The sequence below is a fragment of the Macrotis lagotis genome, chromosome 6, assembly GCF_037893015.1.
Source record: "Macrotis lagotis isolate mMagLag1 chromosome 6, bilby.v1.9.chrom.fasta, whole genome shotgun sequence".
Classification (NCBI taxonomy): domain Eukaryota; kingdom Metazoa; phylum Chordata; class Mammalia; order Peramelemorphia; family Peramelidae; genus Macrotis; species Macrotis lagotis.
Window position 1 is genome coordinate 19,712,885 of NC_133663.1, and position 23,263 is coordinate 19,736,147.

Genomic DNA, 23,263 nt, shown 5'->3' on the forward strand with positions numbered 1-23,263 from the left:
TGACTTCCCCAGGGTTAATAAGTATGGGGTGGATTCGAATTCAGATTTCCCTGATTCCAAGGTCAGACTTCTATCTTCTGCACTCCCTAGCTGCTTCAAAGAAATCTATCAAATTAGCTAATGTACATGAAAGCACTTTGAGTTTTACTGAAGAAATTATCAGGCTGGAGTTATTATTATTAATATTCATGTATGTGTGTATATTTATGTTCAGAATCAATTATGAAAATAGGCCAAGGGAAGTCAAATAGGTTTTCTGGATTAGATGACAGTCATTGAGTTGCAGGGATGAGGCAAAGGTTGATGATATACTCCAAGCCTGGGGAGATGAAGCCTGAACCAGGCTACTGGTACCTGTGAAAATAGAGAAGAGGGAACCAGTGAAAGAGGCATCTGTCCCTGGGACAAAAGGAACCCAGAATAACTGGGATGTCAGCCCAGAGAGCTGGGGCAAATTGGAATAGGCCATTGGGAAGCTCCATTTACCAGGATCAGCATGGTGGCGATACCATTGGCCTGGCTTCAAATCCCTCTCCCTTCACTGAGTGACTTTTAACTAGTCACCTAATTTTTACGAACCTCTTTTCCTTCATATAAAATTGAAAAGTAGCAGGAAGAATGAACTCTGCCTCCGAAGTCAGAGTCTGCATCCAAATACGACCTCTTTTGCTAATTATTGATATGACTTTGGTGGATAGAGTGCTGGCCTTGGAATCAGGAGGATGGCAGTTTCCTTCCTAGCTGTGTGGCCTTGGGTAAGTCATTCAACCCTGATTGCCTCACATCAAGGGCCATCACCAGGTGTCCTGATCCACATCTGGCCACAGAACCCAGATGACTCTGGAGGAGAAAGTGAGGCTGGTGACTTAATATCGTTCCCCCTCACTCAAATCTCATGCACTTGCTTATCATGCTATCACCTCCCTGATGTTGCGATCTTCTTCAAAAATGAAGGACAGGGGCGGCTAGGTGGTGTAGTGGATAAAGCACCGGCCCTGGAGTCAGGAGTACCTGGGTTCAAATCCAGTCTCAGACACTTAATAATTACCTAGCTGTGTGGCCTTGGGCAAGCCACTTAACCCCATTTGCCTTGCAAAAAACTAAAAAAAAACTAAAAAAAAAGAAAATGAAGAACAAACATTAGAACATGTCCATGCGTGTATGTTTATAGATATGCAGGATAGACATGTGTGTAAGTCTGATTCTCAGCTTCCTCATCTAAAAAACAAGATGGTGGGACCCCCCCAAGATCTTTCCACTTGATGGTCCTCAGTTTTGTCTTTATTTCTCTTTTATCAAATATCATTTTTGTGGTTATTTACTTTGTGGAGGACTAGTGCATATCCTCTAATAATAATAATAAAGATGATGATGATGATGATGATGACAGGGAGGATAGCCAACATTCATATTTCACAGCACTTTTTAGACTTTATCTCACTCAATGTTGACAGTAACCCTGTGAAAGTTGTGCTATCATTTTCCATCTCATTTTGCAGTTGAGAACATAGACTGGAAGAAGTTGAGACTCAGGTCACACATTTAACAAGCATCTGAAGCAGGACTCCAATTCAGATCTCCTTGACTTAAGCCCTGTGTTCCACCCACTGCCCCACTTAGCTGACTATAAATAAAAACATAAGGGGAAGGGAGTGTTTTCTGAGAAGTTGTTGGGTTCCCACAGCCTACCAGTAAGTAGCCAGACCTTCACCTGGGCAAGTGCATTTGAAAGCAAGAAGTCAGTGGTTTCAGGGGTGGGGATGAGGGTCTGTCCTGCCCTGTGACTCTACAAGACTCGGAAGTAAGGGATGGAGAAGAACATAACTAGAAGGAAGCAATTCCTCCCCTCCCCCAACTCCATACCCTCCCCCATGTTGGCACCCTGTGGCAAAGCCCTGTTAGCCAGGGGCAAGTTCCAGTTTTGCTCCCGTTAGTCATTGTGAGCCTGGGGTTTTGCTACAGAAGATGGGATCAGAGGGATTCAGCAAGAGGATATGGGCAGTCATAGCCTAGGGCTCTACTGCAAGCCTGAATTCTAAGATGATTTTAGTTTTGTTGTGCTCTGAACTATTTTCCTGCTTCTTAAAGATGAGACTATAGCTCAATTCCAGTGGAAAGAAGGGATCTGGAACCAGAGGGTTCCACCTCTGATGCTTCCTTCCTACCTAACCTTGGACAAGTCTCTCCTGGCTTCAGTTGGCTGAGTTCTAACTAAATCTGATTCTCTGATTTTCATAATCACAACCAATCTGAAGATACCCCTATATATATTTTGAGAATTTCCAAAAAGTTGAATTTTCAGAGTTGAAATGGATTTGTTATAACCATGGTCAAAACAACATAGATTTGCCAAACCTTCCCATGTGTTGGGGAGGTACATAGGCGACCAGCTGTTCCTCTCCCTGCCTCATTGGTTTGGGCTCCCAGGGTCAGAAGAGGGAAGAAGCCAGGGGACGTTATTCCTGGGGAAACAATAGGGCTTTGAAACCAGCAAATGCATATAGATGCCCATGGGCTCACTCTGGAAAAAATAAAATCATCTGGCCCCAGCTGACAGCAGCACATTGATTGAATGCCTAATAAGTGATGCTAAGTTTGGCAATAACCCATTATTTGAAATACTTGGGATTGTATTTGCCCTCAATGGAATTGTCTAAGAAAAAAAGAAAGAAAATACAATGTAGAATGATATATTTGGCACTGGTCTTATACTTGAGGTCAGCATCCTTTATTGGCTAATATTTTCTATAGATGAACTAGGAAAGAACTAGGAAACAGGAGAATCTAAAGATGGGGGCTTTGGAGTAATACAAAATGTGGGTGCTATAAAGATGAAGGAATCTTGTCTGGGCTTGAGGAATAGGTACTGGCTTAGGTTTTGTATTTTAGCTTTAGTTTTCAAAGCTTCCATCAATTCTAAGTTACCAATTAAGGGTTATAAAATGGGACCAGCAATGAAGTTTCCATCTTCACAAAATCACAGCTCTTTGAGATGTTGCAATGTTTTTAGTGATAAACAGCCTTGTTTAATCAGAAAATAATGGTAATAACAAAAATAAGGATTATAATAACAAGCAGTCACCTCTTATGTGTCATTTGCACATTTATACAATAATTTACAAAAACTTTTCCAAACATTCTCCCACTTGCTCCTGACAAGCTATGATTTCCCCATTCTATGAAGGGGAAACCAGAGGCTCATAAAAAGACAGTGACTTGTCATGTACCACACACGTCAGCTAAGTTTCAGAGGTCTAATTTGAACCCAGGTCCTTATAATTTCAAGATTAATAAGACTTTCCACTCCACTTACTTTGCCTCTCAGAAGGTGAAAATAGAGAATGAAGCCAAGTTTTGAGGGACTGATTAGTATTCAATGTAAATTAAAACATTTCTGCCCCCTCAATCCATTTCCCACTGTCAGACTAAATCTTCCAAGTCATAAAATAGAGGTGTATTCCTGCATCTTTTTTTGGTATTTTAGCTTCTAGAGAATATTAGCTAGCGTTTTCAATAAATCTGTTGGTCTTTATTTTTTTCCTCAAACAAATGACTTAATATATAACAAAATCTAACAATATTTAACAAATATTTAATTGAATTTTTATGCTGAGTACCATAGGGTAGTAGAGACCATGTTGATTAAAAATCAATAAATTGATATCTTTTTAAACAGAGAGAGAGAGAAATTCAGTGACTTTCCTTCTGTAGAGAACTCTCCCTTGTAACAAAGAAGTACAGCAAATTGATATCTTGTCCTCATCTGGCAATGTATGCCTCATTCCATGCACATAGGCCACCACTCTCTGAAAGGAGGCAGGAGACACACGTCACTATCAGGCTTCACTGGTCCCCATATCGATTAGAATTCTACATGGTATTTCTTTGAAAGTCCACTTCAGTGACCAAGTCTTCAGACCTTTAGGCTTTTTTCATATGAGCTTTGATGAGTTTTTCCACTACTATTACATAGAATAGGCAATAGACCCACCAAGAAGGACATTGATGAAGTTGATTCAACTTGGTATTTTAATAGATTGCCGTATCTTGGAGATTTTATTCATTTCAAGAGATGCTTAATTCTGTTTTGTTAAGATGGCCCCAGGTACAATTTTGAAATGTATACATACATAGTTGAAAAAGGTATTAATGAAATTAAAATTATTCTTATTTACCTCTACAAGCTTTTGGTTGCTTTTTAAGGGCTTACAGCTACCTCATAATAAATCTGCAAAGTCAGTATTATCATTGTATATGTAACAACAATTGTTTAGCTACAAGTATGATTCATAAAAGGGCAATTGATACAATTTCCAGAGAAATGATGAGATGAAGATGAAAACTGGTTGCAGAGAGGACCAGGACACCAAACCAGAATAACTCCTATGTCACTTCCATCTCCTACAAACATTTCTGCCACCTTTGTTAGGAGTCAACCATGTGGGAATAATTCTCTTCTAGTTTTACAGACTTAAGAAACTTAGCAGTGAAGGCAGGCATCGGACACTAATTATCGGTACCTTTGGTTCTGTTCCTGAAATTGTAGGCACAGAAAAATGAGAGAGAATCCATCAGACAGAAGTTGGCACTTGGGAGTTTCTTTGATGATGGTCCAGGAATTTATACCAGCTGCAGCAAAAGTGGGAAACCAAGCCTTTCTTCTCGGTGAGTCAACTGTTCCTTGGAATCACTGTCTCAGATCCATCTGTTTGCACATATACACCTGCCTAATCTTTTTTTACATCTGCCTAAAGTTGAACAAAATATGTATTAAATGAAAGATGGCATTGAAAAAACTGTGGGTAATGGTATCTTTAAAGTGGCCTTCTAAATCCAAGATGAATGTTGTTGGGTTGGGTTTCTGTTGTTATTTTCTGGTTTTTATTTTCCAGTGGTCAAGTCATTTGAGGTCAGCTCCCTATCTTTCACTTTTCTAGACCCATTTCAGTTATGGCTTAGTATTTGCCAGAATGGAATTGAGCCACCCTGAGGCAGCCATGAAGCAGCCAAAGCAAGGTGGCAGCCCACCAACATTTCCATTAAGCCCTCCCAAAGCTGCCAGCACCATCCATGGCATCTGGATGGCAAGGAATGAAGAACTCCACATCCAGGCTCAGAGTTTCATTGTGACTCTCATTCTTACTTGTCCCCAAGCTCATTTTCTCAAAGGATCATTTGAATTTATTTTTGGTTTTAAGTCCTTGGGGAGCAGTCAGTGCAAAGAGGGCAGAGCAGCTGGGGTGTGGGCACTGACATCACATCACCTGCACTCCTTCAGTGAAGTGGAAACAAATGATCTCAGCAACTAATTCACAAGAGTAAATAATGAAAATGAGCAACTACCCCATGGTGTGGCTTCACACCCCCTTTTCCAGTTACCTCCTGGTATCCCTGGGGTTCCACAGAATCTGTGGCCTATGGTCTCTCTCTCTCCATTTGAATTTGTGAACTCATTTCATTTAGGAGTTTGTAGTTGTCAGGGTAGAACTGAGTCACCCTGTGATTCAAGTATTGATTGGATAAGACTCCCCTGCATGCCTTTTTTTAAGGTTTTTGCAAGGCAAATGGGGTTAAGTGGCTTGCCCAAGGCCACACAGCTAGGTCATTATTAAGTGTCTGAGACCGGATTTGAACCCAGGTCCTCCTGACTCCAGGGTCGGTGCTTTATCCTCTGCGCCACCTAGCCGCCCCACCTGCATGCCTTTTTAAAAGCGGGAATCAGGGAGTAAGTGACTTAACACAACTAGTAAGTGTCTGAGGTCAAATTTGAACTCGGGTCCTCCTGACTCCAGGACCAGTGCTCTCAACTGTGTCATCTAGCTGATCTATCTTCTCCTCTCCTCTCCTCCCCTTCCCTCCCCTTATCCTTTCCACTACCCATCTCTTTTGAAGCCATTACATAACACAGTAAGGAAAACAACAGTTAGCCAGGAAAACCTGAGTTCAAATCCTACCTTAGAGACTTTCTAACTGTGACTCTAAGCAAGTCATTTTACCTCTCTCAAATTCAATTTCTTCAGCTTAAAATAGAAATAATAAAATAGGAATAATTCAGCTATAATAGGAATTTCTTCCCTCACTGGGAAGAAATGAGGATCAAATGATATAACATATCAAAGTACCCTATAAATGTGAGATTTTATTCTTAATATTGTTATTAACTTGCACGTGACTGATTAGAATCTGCATGGCTCCCCAAACTTTTATTTTTCCCTTTCTTTTTTTAAGACCATTTCTTTAAATATAGTGGGGTGGGTGGGATTTCTTCCAAATGATGGTCCTTATTGTAAACAAAGATCCCAGGACCACCAATCCAGAGTGACTAGCCTCTCTGAATCTCCTTCCAGATAAAACTATCCCATATTCTGGGGTATCTCCTTTGGAGTTTCTAGCCTCTAGAAACAGGATTTAGCTATCCTTCCACCATCCACCAACCAGACATATCATGGACTGTCTTATGGCCCTTTAAGGCTATATATCAATAGCTCTGCATGGGGTCTTTGTGTTGAAACTATGACACGTCTATAAAGAATGAAAGGGGCTCTTGGGCTCCAGGGCCATTAGGAATTAGGCAGCCTTGCATTCAAAGAATAGAAATTATGGTTAATAACTCCAAATGATAATCCCTGGGCTTCTATTCCATACTTCTAGGTAATTCTACCTTATAGGTATAAATTAATCATTTTAAAGAATGTTAACACCTTTATTTAGCTCACTTTCAGCTAAAACCTGAGACATACATTTATATATATATATATATGTATGTATGTATGTATGTATGTATGTATGTATGTATATGACTAAATCTCGTCCCAGAGGCCTAGAAGAGCTCAGTAGAAACCTGAAACTTTGTATGAGTAAGAACCACCTATATATAAAGACACACACACACAACTATATTCAAAGCAACAGTTCAGACTTTATAATAGCAAGGCAGAGAAATTAATGGTCAGTAAATCAAATGACTTACTTGGGCCTCTCTGGGATACCCTTTCTTCATCATATAAATGATTGTGTTGAATTAGAATAGTGGTTCTCAAGTTTTTTGGCCTAAGGATTTCTTTACTCCCTTAAAAACTATTGCCCCCCCCAAAGAAATTTTGCTTATATGTACCATATTAAAAATTAAAATGTATCTATTATTGTGAAAATTATTTTGATCTAATGGACTCCTGAAAGGGTCTGGGGGACCCACAGGAGTCCCCAAACCATACTTTGAGAACTAGATTAAAGAAATCTCATAGATGCCATCTACCTCTAAGATTTGATAATTCTTTTTTTTTTTAGATTTTTTTTTTTGCAAAGCAAATGGGGTTAAGTGGCTTGCCCAAGGCCACACAGCTAGGTCATTATTAAGTGTCTGAGGCTGGATTTGAACTCAGGTACTCCTGACTCCAGGGCTGGTGCTCTATCCACTGCATCACCTAGCCACCCCTAAGATTTGGTAATTCTTCTGTTGAAATGTGCCCAGGTTACAATCAAGAATAGGTTTATTTTCCTGGATAGTATTGTGGGCAAGATGGTTGCCATCAAAGGGCTGTGTCTTATTTAGTTTTCCAAGAACAGTTTATTTTAATTTTTAAAAAATTATTATTGGTGGCATTTGCTTTCATATCACCTTCCTTTCCCAATATATCCCCTCTTCCTCAGTATAACCAAAAAAAAGCATCTTAGCAAAAGTAACCAATCAGTCATTAAGTATACAGGGCATATCCATGACCACCACCTCTATAAAAAAGAAGGAACATACATTGCCGTATCTCTCTTGTAGATCCAATTGGCCATTATACTTCAACAATATCCACTTCGAATTCTGTTGCTATTCTTTCTGTCTCTACTTTTGGCATCTAACTGTAGATTTTCCCCTTGCTTTGATTACTTCACTCTAGTATTTATATAAGTTGCAGTCAAAATTTGTTGTAATCAAATTTTGTATCTACTTTGTAAAAATCATATTCAGACAGTACAGGGGCTTAGAGAGCAACAGATTCCGTTGTTTCCCTCGTTGCTTAGTCTGTGACAGCATCTTAAGTTGATTTCCCTCACCACTGGACTCTCCTCACTGATTGAGACTCTATCTAAAAGGGAGCAAATACAGAAAATGATTTTTAAAATTTAAAAAACTGTTCAATGAATGTTGTCAGTCGGGCCTTCAAAAAATGTTTTGGCCTTGGTTGTGCTTTTCTACCTAAAAAAAAAAACTGAAATTTTAAAGGGAGGGAAGGTGAATCAACAGAAGTAAATAACCCAAATGATGTCAGTCTCTCCAAATCAAGAAGGCAGGTATGATGATTGGAGAGGTGTCAAATCTTGGACACATCCTGGGTGACCCACCCTCCCTCATCAAGCCCATCAACCTCTAGTGTCTTCATTGATTTGGCAACTCCATGAGACCATAAGTTGGAGAGAATGAGCTAATGAGCACTGATAGAGGGAGTTGTTCCCTGGGTTCTTTGTATGCCAAAGAAATCACGATCTCCCTCCAAAAAAGAATTATGTTTAGTTATATTCTCTTTTTTGAAAAAAATCATTGTTTATAGATAATTTAGTACAATTTTTATACCTCTGTTTATCCTTTTGTTAATCTAGGGGATGGAAACCTTCAGTACTAAAATAACATGGGACAGGATGAGTCTTTATAGTATAAACATTGAAGTGTTGCTTTATATTCTTGGTCTGTGACATTTAGGGGAAAATTAATGTTGTCAAGGAGCCCCTTTAATGAGTAAGATTCTCTCCTGTCTCCTCACATCTCACCCCAGCCCTTGTGCTCACTTGGGTGTCTTGGGCATCCTTACCCATAAAGCATAAATGTAATTAATGGGGTTGTGCTCCGAGAAGAGGAAATGTTGACGTTCTCCAGGCAATGGGGGTGATTGTCAGTAACAGAGATCCCCCAGGGGCTTGGGGTGTGTTAGCAGCTGCTTTGGTGGGGATCACAGCTTTCATAGCACCACGATTCTAGCATCCCTCAGATCCAGCCTCCCATGTCTTTTTCATCCTTTTCCAAAGCTGAAGGATACAAGTAGAATTCTGAATATTTAAAGTCAAATAAAAAAAGATCATTTCCCTTAAAAGTCCTTTCAGATTATTTGAATACAGTATTATGAGTAGCAAGTTCATGGGTGGAGGTATATGTCAGAGTGGTATATAGATAAAAATAAAAAACCTCAAAACCACCATGGCTATTGTTTACCTGGCTATGGTTGACTTGGCAAATAAAACCAAAGAGATTTTGCAGGAAGAAAATTATTTGCTTTTTGTCATCAACAGTAAGGTATGTGCACTCTCCTATGAGGAATGGGATCAGAGTGATTTCAATCAATTCCAAGTGAAGCATGGAAAAATTAGCTTTGTTTTAAAGCCATAGAGTAGCTTTGTCTGGCAGACCATGGAAAGAAAAGAAGACTCTTCAACACATCTTCTATGGGAGCCCTTTGCTATTTACATAATTTATATAATTTCTTAGATTAAAGTGTAATATACTTGAATTATATCCAAATATCACATGTTCCAAATTAGTGAGAGCTAAATGAATGACTTTATTGGAAAATTCACAATAATTATTAATCCGTTTCAGCCCAGATGTCCAAGGCATACCCCTGATGCTCTCAAATTTCACTCTTTTGAAGGATAGCTTTTGGCTAGGAGGGGAGGAGATATAAGAAATTAACTCTGATCAAAACCAATTGAATTATGAAAAGTAATTATATTCCTTTTCCAAAGCTGAAAGAAAAGAAAATTGCTATTAGGGAACATTCCTTTTGTCTAATAAATAGCTACCTTTAAAGCAATGTCACTGGCCCCATTTTAATTACGTACAATTAATTTTGAGCTAGCTCGTTTTGACATGCAGTTAACAACATCACCAGCTGGACCCTCACTTGTGATTTTTTTCTTTTCGGTCACCCATGACGTCTAAATTGCCTGCATTTATTATAAGGGAGTGGGAAGTAGAGAGAAAGGGTCAAAGGACTGCTTTTTATATTTTTTAATGGCTACACTGGACAGAAGAATGTTAATTAAAGTATCTTCTAAGAGGTATTCATCTTTAAAGATGAAGATGCATCATCAGTGGGTGGCCCTGGGGATTTTCTTATAGAGACCCTAATTTCCATTGTGTGCTAGCTGCTTCCAAGGTTAGGTGTGTAGCCAGTCAATGGAAAGGGAAGTAGCATCTGGAACATCTGCCTTCCCATTCATCCATCAGTGTTGGGGGGACCAACAATGAGAGCCAACATTTATTTAACCTTTGATGTTTCAAAAGAGAGGGGAGATGGAAGGAATGGAAGAGAACTGGTTAGGTTAACAAATATTTATTGTTAATCACTTGCCGCATGACAGACCCTATGCTAAGAGGTGGAATGCAAAGATGAAAGATTCAGAAGTTCAGTCTAATGGAGGCAATATGCAAACAAAACAGAGACAGGATAAATTGGGGACATTCTCAGAGATTAAAGGATTGATTGAAGATCCTTGAGTGAGGGTAAGAAAGACTTCAGTAGAAGGTGGGATTTTGACTGGGAAATGAAGGAAGCAGAGGCAGAATTGGATCCAGCCATGATCAAATTCCACCACTGTCATATAACTAGCTGCCAACTTCTCTGTGCCCCCAGGTGCCAATCTAAAACTACAAATTTCTGAGTCATCACCAGTATGCACTGGGGAGGGAGTTTCTCCACTGGGAACACCTCATAAGTCTGAGCCAGAAAATGAAAAATGACTTGTCACAAGATTAGAATATTTACACACTCGATCTCATTTGATTATAACCAAAAAAAGGGAGGGAGATGCCATGGAGTTGGATTCAGTGACCTCTAAGGTCCTTTCCAACTCTGAATCTGAAAATCACCCTTTAATCTTCACCTCGTCCCAACAAGGGAGGGAATTTTATCATCTCTGTTTTACAATGGGACAAAAGAAGCATGAACCAAATCCAAGACTCTGACCATTGCATTACATTTCCTCTAAAAACAGTAATTAACCTTTTTTGTGTCCTGTATCCCTTTGGCATTCCAGTAAAGTCCATGGAGTCCTCTTTGGAAAAATGTTTTTAAATAAAGTACATCCAATTACAAAGGAAGCTAATTATATTAAATTAATTATATTAAAATATAGTCATCACAATAATAGGGAAAAATAAGTCCATGGCCCCCAGGATAAAAACTTTGGGAACTTTGCAGAGTTACACTCTTATGTCAAATAATTTCCAAAAGGGGAGGGAGATGCCATGGAGTTGGATTTAGTGACCTCTGAATGTGAGAATCACCCTTTAATCCTCACCTCATCCCAACAAGGGAGGGAATTTTATCATCTCTGTTTTATAGTGGGACAAAAGAAACGCAGAGGCATGAACCAAATCCAAGACTCTGACTATTGCATTACATTTCGTCTAAAAAAGGTAATTAACCTTTTTTGTGTCCTGTATCCTTTTGGCATTCCAGAAAAGCCTATGGAGTCCACTTTGGAAGAATGTTTTTAAATAATGTACATATAGTCATATAGTCATCACAATATTAGGGAAAAAATAAGTTCATGGCCCCCAGGATAAAAACTTTGGGAACTTTGCAGAATTCCACTCTCATAATTTCCAAAAGGAGAGGGAGATGCCATGGAGTTGGATCATGGGGAATGATTTTATATTTATTGTAGAAAACATGAAGTTTTCTATACCATTCATTAAGGCTTTGACTTGAAACAACTGCATTTAACACTAGAACTAGAAGCAACCCCAGAGACCAACAAGTCCAACCCCTTAATGTTACAGAGAAGAGAACTGAGGTCCAGAAAGGACCCGTGACTTTCCTACTGCCCCCCCCCCAGGCATGGGCAGGGTTAGCCAGACCAGTGGTCTTTCCACTATATGGATTATATTGCCTCATATTGCTGTTTCTCTGGATTGCCTTCCTCTTCTCCCCTCCCCATTCTCCCTCAGGTTCTCATTGCCTTTTTTTTTTAAACTTCTAATGATATCCTTATGGTTTTACAAGCTAGACTCTTACATTCAGAGAAACAGAAATTGTCTAATAAAGAGTCAAGATACAAAAGGGGATGATGCTTCCTTCCTACCAAAAAGGCAGAGAATTTCCCAGGATGCTCTCTAACCCTAGCCCCCCTTCTACATTAGCATCCTGTGATTCCAAGGGTAATCATGTGTGAATACTTGTTAGTGATGGAAATGGACCCCGCATAAAACAGCCAAGCAGTCATGGCCCTCCAGAGAACCACAGGGAGGGCGGGCAGGCTGAGGCTCCAGAGATAAAAAGCTTTTGTCCTTTCCAAACTTTCCTAATTATCCTAAAAAGTGGCTTCTGTGGTGGTGTTGGAGCCAAAGGCGGCAAGTGCCAAGAGCCGCAACCAGCTTGTTTTTCGAGCAATGAGAGGGTTTTATGGCCACTTAACAGTGCTAGTGGGATTCCCAGTTTCACTCAGCCTGTACTATGTCGAGAATCTAGATTTTGATCATGATTCCAAAAAGGAACAAGAAGAAAAGAGGATGTGAGGACAGCCTAAGAGCCAAGATATGGAGCTGAAGGGGCCTCAAAGCTTATCTTGGCAATCCTTTCATTTTACAGTGGGGGAAACAGAGGCTGGGGGAGATGAAATGTTTGTCTAAGCTTAGGCAATGAGGATGCAACAGAGTCAGGATTTGAACTCACGACTTCTGAGTCCAGGGCCAGTGTCACACTATCTCCTAAGAACTCCCTAGGGAGAAAGAGATGTTTCATTCTACTGCCTTTGGGATCGTCACTTCTTTCATTCTGAGCATTTGTTCATTCAGGGGGTCAATTTTCAAGATTGAACCACAGGACAAAGAGTTGGGGAGAGACAAAATCTCCCCCATCAAAACCCCAATGATTGGGATTTGAAGGCTGCCTTTGACTGCTATGGTGGGTAGAAAAGTGGATTTAGAGTCTGGATCTGACTCTTGTTTGAAATAAGCCCACTTAGGGGTGTCTAGGTGACACAGTGGATAGACACCAACCCTGGAGTCAGTAGGACCTGAGTTCAAATCCAACCTTGGACACTTAATAATTACCTAGCTGTGTGGCCTTGGGCAAGTCACTTAACCTCATTGCCTTGCAAAAATGAAAAACAAAATTAAGCCCATTTTGATGATGTTTGTCTTTCATTCTCAAAGAAGACCATAACTTCAGGAAGGTGATGCCATGACAAGTAAATGAATTGGACTTGAGTCTGGGGGTTGCTGAGCTAAGTCACTGGCCTCACTTTGTCTTCCAGAGCCATCTGGATCCAGTGACCAGATAGGAATCAGGACAACTGGAGATGGCCCTGGATGTGAGGCAGTCAGGGTGAAGTGACTTGCCCAAGATTAAGCAGCTAGTAAGTGTCAAGTGTCTGAGGCTAGATTTGAACTCAGCCACTCCTGACTTCAGGGACAGGCACATAGATGCAGACAGAAATGCCGTGTGCTAGGAACAGGAAGAAGCAGATGCGACTGGACTCTTGCCACTAGAGTAATTGTTAGGAAAATAATAAAATAGCTCATTTTTATAGCACTTTGCAAAACTCTTTACAAAATCACCTTGTTTTATCCACACAACAACCCTAAGAGGTAGGTGCTATTATCACTCCCATTTTATAAAATAGGAAACTGAAGCACATAGAGGTCAAGTGACTTGGCAAGGGCCACAAAGTGTTTGAAGTCACATTTGAACTCAGAGCTCCCCGACTCCAGGTCCAGTACTCTATCCACTATACCACCAAGCTACCTAGGAGGTACTTCCTAGAGGATTGAACGGTGAAGGAAAAGAGGTGTGTCATCGGGGGAGTGGAAAACAGAAAAATTCTGGGGGTTTGAGGAGTAGATGGAAAACCCAAAGTAAGGGACACTTCAGTAGTTCCAGTAGAATATGATGAATGTACAAAGGATTAATCAATTTGCATTCATTAAGTAACTGCTGTGTCATAGGCACTACAAGCAGGCACAAGATGGGTGTGAAGATGATTCAAAATTCAATCTATAGGACTTGGGATTGGACTGCATTGGGTGTGGGGGTGAGAATGTGGGTGAGTCAGAGGCATTTCAAATCCACTTGACTGGGATAATGGTGGCACCCTCAACAGACGCCAGCAAAAGTCCAGTTTTGTGGGAGCATATGATAAATGCAACTTTGCACATGTCGAGATTGAGGTACTGATGGGTACCCAGCCATAGATACCTGCAAGGCAATTGAAAATGAGAACCTAATGATCCAAGGAGGAGATAGAGATATGGGAGTCTTCTGTAGAAATAAGATTTTTTTTTTGGAGCTAATTCATGAAATCATTAAAGGAGAAAAGTCAGAGAAGAAAAAGAGACCCATGAAAGAATAAACATGAACACTGATACCCATTTAGGGAAAACCTATAGCCAAGGAGACACATGCCCAATGAGGTGGGACTCTATTGTTCTTTCTTTTCTCTTGGTATCCTCAATCCTCTCTAACCCAGAGCCCCCAAACTGACCTACTGGGCTGCCTGAACCTACTCCCACTGCAACTCAATTGTGGACTGGCATGACTGGCTCAGTCCCTCAACATTCATACCTCAAAGGTCTCTGCTCCCTTGGATGCTGACATGAGGGAGGAAAAATATATTTCCCTTCTCACTCTTTGTCAAACTCTACTAGCACCTATCTTGGGCATTATAGAGAGCATGGTTTGCTTTTTAAAGGCCACCGGGGTTGTGATTGATGCTTTGGCTGATCCTTAACAAGCTCCATCTCCTCATATACTGGAGGAACTTCCTAAAGGAAGAAGGAAATGTGTACACTTCTTTTAGAGATTGTGCATGATCAGTGCCATCTTGTAGACTACCTTCTGCAGCTAGGTCACCCGTATATAGGTCATCTGCAGTCAAGAGCTCATTCACAAGGTGAAAAACAAGTTAAAAGGGCGCCATGCTTCCATTAGGACACAGTTGGGCTTGGATCAGACTAGGGTCACAGATTTAGCACTGTCTTCAGGATTGTTCCATCACTGAATTCAGCTACATGTGCCTACTTTGTGCCAAGCCCTACTATGTGTCAGACAAAAACACAGCCCCATCCTCAAGAAACTGATATCCCAAAGTATGAGACAATGGGAAATTTAACAGAGGAGCCAGCAGAGAGGGCAGCTAGGTGGCACAGGGTGGAGAAGACTCGACTTGGAAATAGAAAGATTTATTGTCCTGAGTTCAAATCTAGATTTTGACACTTACTAACTGAGTCATCCTGGGCAAGTCACTAAATCCTGTTTGCCTCAGTTTCCTTATCTGTAAAATGAGCTGAAGAAGGAAATGGCAAACCATTCCAGAATCTCTGCCAAGAAAACCCCAAATGGAGTAATGATGAATCGAACGCAATTAAAAAACAAATGATCAACAAACTAAACCTAAACCTAAAACTAAGACCAAACTTAAATATGGAGGGGGGGACCAACACAGTTCAGCAAATGATGAAAAAAGGCATGAGATTCAAGGAGACAGAATGGAGGAGACATGGAAGTATCAGTAGGGTTCCCCACCGCTTCTGACTTCTTCCTTTGCTTTCCTTTCTCCCATCCCCCCCAAAATCAAAGCTTTTCCTAAACAAGGCAGCTGCTTATTCAACCCCAGTCATAAATGAAAAAGAGTAAATTTTAATGCAATAACCATTTTCATAGTACCTGCTTTGTGTCAAAGGGTGGGTAAGATGCTAGGAGGGCACATCCAAAATTTAAACATTGCTGTCTCTCATAGAGCTTCTATTCTCATGTGCAAAATACCATGGACAGAGGTAAGTAAATGGATAAGTGGTACTCAAGAAATATAAAGTAATTTGAAGGGGATAGCAAAGCGATTTACAAATTGAGGGAAGGTGGGAAAGAAAGCTTATGAGAGGAGGCCTCTTTGACCTCAAAGCCTCTTGAAAGCTCAAATGAACAATATTTGTAAAGTGTGAGTACAGTAACCAACACATAGTGCTCACAAGACTTTTCCCCTTCCATTATGTAAGCATTCAGTATAGTCTTATTCCCTACTCATCCATCTTTTATACATGTAGATTCATGTGTGTTATGTATATAAACACACATATAGTGAGAGAGAGAGAGAGTAACCCAGTCTATTGTTAATCATCCATCATGTTTTACTCTACTTTCCCCCCCCTCAATTTCATTTTACCAACTGTGTCTCATTTCAAAACCCAAAGAAAGCTCTATTTTTCTATCCAAATATACAGATCAGCTTGTGTGTGTATGTAATAAACACACAGATACTTTAGAATGCACATAATGACAAGCCCGTTTTGCACAAAGCTGAACATTTCCCATATTCTCTCCAAGCAACAAGTTTTAAGAAAAAAAATTGCATGTGTTTATAGCTGCCCTTGGATAATGATAATTTATATTTTATGCTCCATCCCCTCTGAAATCTCATGAAATAGAAAAAAAAAGATGTGGTATAAAAATATGGGTGTTTATTCATTATATATACTATTTATGAATAATGCATCAAAGATCCATTAAAATAAATGGAAAATAATGTATTTTAATGGTCTGTACCGGAAAGAGTTGGGAATATTGAATCCAGAATAACACAGCTGAGCATGTGGCTTTGGATTCATGATCTTACAGGCAGATAATGCAAATGCAGTTATGAAAGCCAAACACATGGAAACTTCCACCTGCAGTGGTTTTCCAATGAAGGTTGCACAGCTACCTTCAAGAAAAAACAAGTAATTGCAACCTGCCTTCATAATGATTTTGTAATTCTTGGGCCTCCATTACAGTGAGGTTTTTGGCATAGAGGTGAGCCTGGATTCTCAAAAGAAATGAGAATAGAACCCCAAGTCTTCCCAAGCTGGGAAGACATGTAGTATGGGAGGGCCAGCTGGATACTGTGCTTATACTTACCATCTGAGGACTGGGTTAGTCAAAAAAGCAAGCCTCATCCTTGGAAAGTTGGCCATTAGTAGGTGAATTCTATTTTTGGCCAATGTAGTTCAGGTAGTGTCAGGATTCCAATCTGAGCCCAAGGAGGGAGCATCCATACTGACAAAATCAAAGAGTAGAAAGACCAAAGAATTCCAAGTTTGAGGGAGGAAATCTAAATCTGAATGTACAGCTTACTAACTGTGTGACTTTAGGGAAGTCACTTCACTGGTAGGCCTTTTTTTAATTCCTCTATAAAATGGAACCACTGGACAAAGATTGTGAGACCATATCATTAGGGGGTGAAGAGGAGGCCATCTCATTCAACCCCTTCATTTTGAAAACTAAGAGATGAAATTACTGCCCAAGGTCATATAGAACAAGGGTTTGAGTCCTATCCCTGGTTTTCAAATTCTACGTTCTCTCCTCAGTACCATGGTCTTCTTTAAGGACCCTTCCAGTTTTATTCAGAATGAAATAGTCTATGGGAGTCACTGTGTCTAACAAATCCAAACTGGGAGACCCTTAGCAGGAACTCATGCCCAGCAAACTCCTTCTGAAATCTCAAACTAGCTACTAGGGAGTTCAATGCCTAATGCTCAGAGAACTCACTCATGATCAGACCAGGTGATAGAATGGCAATCAATATATTTTAAAAATGGCTTCAAAGTTTGTAAGGCATTTTTAATATTCAGGGTTCAAAATTGCACTAAAACTTTTGGGGCACCCCATATTATCTCATTTGTACCTTACAACTACACTGTCATGTAAGTGCTATTATTACCTCCACCTTTCACATGGCAAAGCTGAGGTCCAGAGGGATTGCCTACTTTTCCCAGTAGTAAATGTCTGAGGCTGGCTTTGAACTCGGGTCATCCTCACTCCAAGGTCAGATCGCTATCCACTCATCCATTCTACCTCTATTAAAAATATTCTGAAAGAAAAGCAAATGCCACAAGATGCCATGTTTGTTTTCTGGATAATGACCTTGCTTCCAAATGTCCATGCCTGTAGATGGCAGCTTGAACATGCAGGTTCAGGGCTGTCTTTGGAGAGAAAGTCACCAAAATCGAAGGATGCGTATAGGTACCTCAGTTAGCCTTGCTCCTGGTTAGCTGGAAAATTGTTCCATGGCTGTCTCTACTAAGAAAACATAGGGGAGTATTTCCTGGGGGAAATAAATGAGTACTGGATTTGAAATCAGAGCACCTGAGTTCAAAACTTCACTCGGTTAACACTCCAATTACCCAGTCCTTTTATAGTCTCAGTTTCTTTATCTATAAAATGAATAGGTTGGACTAGATGAGCCCTAAGGTCCCTTCTGGCTCCAAATCTATGAATCTGTGACCTCCCATAGCCTCAGTTTCCTCATTTTTTAAATGAGGGGATTGAACAAAATGACCCTAAAGACTTTTCCAGTTCTGCATCTAGTATCTTATGTATAACTTTCATTGAGGGACAGCAGAAGGGCAGGCTGGGGGGGGGGGGGTTACATGAAGGGAGATTATTATTCTTCAATTTGTTCCATTATTATTTCCTAATTAGTTAAGAATATCCTTCCTTTTTTAAAACTTTAATCACTCCCTCAATCCCTAAAGTTTATTTATAGCATTCCTAAGAATTATGGTACATGTCTAGAGGGAAAGCAGCCAATAATTCCCATTGACTGAGCAACCTGTTCCAAAGTACAGGAATTTTTGTTTCTGCAAGGTAATGAGGTTAAGTGAATTGCCCAGGGTCACACAGGAAGGTAATTATTAAGTGTCTGAGGTCAAATTTGAACTCAGGTCCTCCTGACTCCAGGACTCCACTGCACCACCTAACTACCCTCAAAATGCAGGATTTAAAAAGAAAATCTAATCAATAGTGAAGATTAAGTAAGAAATTCTCTCTCTCTCTCTCTCTCTCTCTCTCTCTCTCTCTCTCTCTCTCTCTCTCTCTCTCTCCCCAATCTCTCCTGATTGTCTATCTTATTTTCTCTATTTCCTGTCTTTGTTTTTGCTTGTCTTGATCCTTTCTCTCTCTCTTGTTCTCTCTTACTTTTTCTGTCTGTCTCTGTCTGTCTGTCTGTCTCTCTCTCTCTCTCTCTCTTTCCCTCCTCCCCACCTTTTCTCCTCTCTCTTTCCCTTCCCTCTCCAATTTCTCTTCTTTTCCTTTCTTTCCCTCCCTGTCCTCCTCTCACTCCTAATCTTTGCCCATTCTCCTCTGCCCCTTTTGATGACTAATAGCTATCATTAGAATACAGAAAGCCGCCTCAAGATCCTCTGAATTCTTCCAAAGGCACAATGCTCATTTCTCATTTCCAATCCATAGAAGAGAATATCTCCTGTTTTCAGATCCCTGCCCCCTGGCAGTGACTCTGAGTCATCCTCTTTTCTGGGTCATTGTAGGATAGTGCATAGCTAATGAGTGGATTCTTAGGTAACTAGAAAGCTCACCTCATAGGGACTGGTTTTGGGGTCCCCAGCCAGCGAGTCCTGCTTTAAACATAGCACACACAACATTAGAGGGTAATTGAGTAACCTAACTTAGATTCAACGCTGGGGCCAGAGCTGGTTGTTATATTTTCAAAGTGAGCATTTATACCTTGAAAACTGGCAAACACTGCAAATTAGGGTTTGATTTCTCAGTGTAGTGCTTACCTAGCTGTAATACAGTGATAGACAAAAATGTTAATAATGCAGATTAAGCTTCCTGCAGAGAGCTGGTTGTTAAATATTCCTACTGGTTTAGATTCATGGGAAGTTTTCCCTAATTAAGTGGATCCTCTATCTAAAGCCTGTTTCTAATGCCTCACTGTAGCAGAGAGGTGACCTTGGGCTCTTGAAGGCTCTGTCAATGGAATATAAACCCTGATCAAATCCCACAAAACTGGAAAGTCTTTGAATGTGAACCTGGCAATGGGTGGAGAGTGCCCACCGCCTGAGGACTAACATGGGGAAGTTCTAAGGGATTCATCAGAAGAAAATGCATTTTTTCCAACTGAAACAGCTCATGAAACCATCTGAAAATGTTTAGAACAGGTAGAGTATGTGTTAGAAGAGGGTCTCTGTGCCTACACCCATCCTAAATTCGCTATGCACCAGCTTCCTTCTGGTGGCTACTGCTCTCCTCCCACCAGATTATTTTGTGCTTATTTCCCACATATATATATTTTAATTTATATCTATAGGTATATCTATGTTATATCTATAATTATATTTATATCTATATTTTCCTTTCCTTTCTAATGCATGCCATTCCCTCCCCAGGAAAATATAAATTCTGTGAGATCAAAAGTCTTTTTGGGGCTGTTAGGTGGTGCAGTGGATAGAGCACCAGCCCTGGAGTCAGGAGTACCTGGGTTCAAATCCGGTCTCAGACACTTAATAATTACCTAGCTGTGTGGCCTTGGGCGAGCCACCTAACCCCATTGCCTTGCAAAAAAAACAAAAAAAAAAAGACTATTTGATTTTTGTCTTTGAATTGATGACAAACATCCCAGCTCTTGCCACATAGTAGGCAGTCAATAAATCCTTGCCAAATAAATGAGACTGAAAGTATCTATTTTGCCTAGAATGACTTCCAAAGTTCCAAACAACTTGGACTTATTACTGCATTCATTTTTTAATGTGTTATTTATAGCTTAGAGTATTTTTAGTCAGTCATTTACTAATCCCTGCCTTCAAATTCTTCCACAAATCAAAGAAAATCATTTTGTGAAAACTGAACAGCAAAGCATCTAACAGAATATGCAGCATCCTACTGCAGGAGTCCACCACCTTTCAGAAAGCATTCTGGGTCAGGACCCTTCCTAGATAAGGAAGAAATACCCAAAGGTTATCTAATCTATCAGTCTGCTCCAGATAGGGCAGAAACTCTGGCAAGAGGAGTAAGTTGTCCCCAAAAGCAGCAGTAGCTGCTCAGAGAGCCTAGCCAGGAATTTGGGGGCAATCTGCCTTCTTCGTAATCCATTCTCAAAATTCAGTGAAAAGTCAATGACTCTTTTTTGAAACCTGAGTCCATTGTAAGGTATTTTTCCTACAATCCCTTCTGAACCATTTGCTGTCATGACACATAATTTCCCTTTCCAGAGAGCCACATTCTCAGTGATTAGTTCTGTAAGGAATTATGGGTCTTGCCCTATAAAAAGGTCTGCCCAGCTTCCCACGGTGATAAAGCAACACTAAGACGATTTCCTGAATTTTTACGCAAGGGGGCTTTCTTCTTTCATTGCCTCTGACTGTTAAATCCTGCCTGCTTCCCTTTGGACTCTTTCCTCCCTTAGAAGTATTAGAATGGATAAACACTTCTGGTTTGGTCTTCAGGGCTAAGTCATCATCCCCTGGGAGAAATCTCTTGGGGAGGACTGTGGAACTTGGTATCAGAATTAGCAATGATTCAAGATGAAAACCTATGGGCCTTAAAGAAGTTTAGATGTGGTGGTGTGGGAAAAGCACAGTATGTAGTGTCAAAGGACCTGGGTTCAAATCACACCTCTGATATATACTGCCCTTGTAAATGCAGGCACTCCCTCAACCTTTCTGGGTCCTCAGTTTCCTCGTTTTACAAATGAAAAAGAGTTGGACATAATGGTCTCTAAAGACTCTTTCAGATCTAGATCTCAGATTTGATTTCTAATGAATATGGAACACTCCTTTTCTATGTAATCTCTCGATAGATAGATGGATGGATGGATGGACGGATAGATAGATAGATAGATAGATAGATAGATAGATAGATAGATAGATAGATAGATAGATGGATGGATGGATGGATGGATGGATAGATAGATAGATAGATAGATAGATAGATAGATAGATAGATAGATAGATAGATAGATATGGCTATAGATATAGATACAGATATATATATATATATATATATATATATATATATTCTCTCTGCCCTCTCCTTTTTCTCTTTGCTCTCTCCTTTCTCTTTTTGCTTCTCTCTGTTTCTCTCTCTCTCTCTCGATGGATGGATAGATAAATAGGTAGATAGGTAAATAGGAAAAAAAGAAAGGAAAGAAGGAGAAAGAAAGAAAGAAAGAAAGAAAGAAAGAAAGAAAGAAAGAAAGAAAGGAAGGAAGGAAGGAAGGAAGGAAGGAAGGAAGGAAGGAAGGAAGGAAGGAAGGAAGGAAGGAAGAAAGGAAGAAAGAAAGAAAGAAAGAAAGAAAGAAAGAAAGAAAGAAAGAAAGAAAGAAAGAAAGAAAGAAAGAAAGAAAGAAAGAAAGAAAAAGAAAGATGCCTCAGTGGATGGATGGATGGATGGATGGATGGATGGATGGATGGATGGATGGATGGATGGATGGATATATCAAGCCAGAACTAGTCTCATATGAGGGAAATGTGTCCCCAGGAGACTTGGCATGTGTAGACCAATGTTCTTAAAGGTGCCAGGAAAGCTTTCACCCTCTCCTAGAAACCCTGGTGCCTGGACAATAGAAAACACTGAATACATGCTTGTTGATTGATGGACAGCCATTATTCCTTAGCACTAGCCTCTGTCCAAGGCCACAGGAGAGCACTGTGTGTTCAAGGGAGCCCAGATATGTTATAGAGTAGAAAGCACACAAAACTTCCATTAATCACAAATTTCAGCAATAGGTGGCACCAGACTACAGTGTCTACTGTGTTGTCTGGCAACTTGGATCACTTTATGTCTATTTGTTCCTTAGAGCTTTGCATAAAAGGAAGCATCTGAAGTAGACTCTGGGAGAATTGGCACTTCAGCCTTTATGCTATTTGGTAACAAAATTCTATGTGCATAGAGACGTTGTTGCTGGCCATAGAAAAATGACAGCCCCATCATCCTCCAGACCCCATCACCTGGCTCAGATTGGTTCTATGAGCACTTCTTGGAAAGCTGGGGGGCGGGAGGGAGAGTTTATGAGCAGCAGCAGCGTAGTGGGCAAAGAGCTGCCCTTGAAACCAAGGAGACCTGAGTCCAAGTTCTACCTTGGATTCCTATGGTGGGACATTGGGAAAGTCATTTAACCTTTCAGAATTGTAGGCAACTTTCTAAGACTAAAGCTGCAAAAAGTTGGCTCCCTGAATTGGTAGGAATCACTTTGCCAGGAATTCCGAATTCCCATAAAATCACAGATCTAATCCCTCTCCCTCTTTGAAGATCATATAGAAACTGGGGCTAATAATAGCACTTTAAAAAGTGCTCTTTTGAATGAATTATCCAGTAGCACTAAGCATGGGCTTAAAGCTGGAAGCAACTTTCAATGACATCTAATTCAAACTCTTGATAGGGAAACTGAGGCCCCAAGATTTGTGACTTGCCTAAGGTTACACAGGGAGTAAGTAAGGATTTGAACCTGGATCTTCTGACTCCAAATCCAGCCCTCATACAGAATACCACACACACACACATACACA

At 40.3% G+C, this 23,263-nt stretch overlaps 1 protein-coding gene across 5 annotated transcripts in view; it reads left to right on the forward strand.

Moving 5' to 3' along the window:
• The window catches only part of SCHIP1 (schwannomin interacting protein 1), a 220,975-nt gene that overhangs the window by 175,723 nt on the left and 21,989 nt on the right, over positions 1 to 23,263 (forward strand). For 4 of the 5 annotated variants that reach the window (XM_074190830.1, XM_074190831.1, XM_074190833.1 and 1 more), the window contains one exon: positions 4,547 to 4,665. In XM_074190830.1, the coding sequence (XP_074046931.1) occupies positions 4,547 to 4,665 (119 nt within the window). Of the gene's footprint in view, positions 1 to 4,546; positions 4,670 to 23,263 lie in introns of all 5 variants that reach the window. The other variant, XM_074190834.1, reaches the window with a different exon arrangement.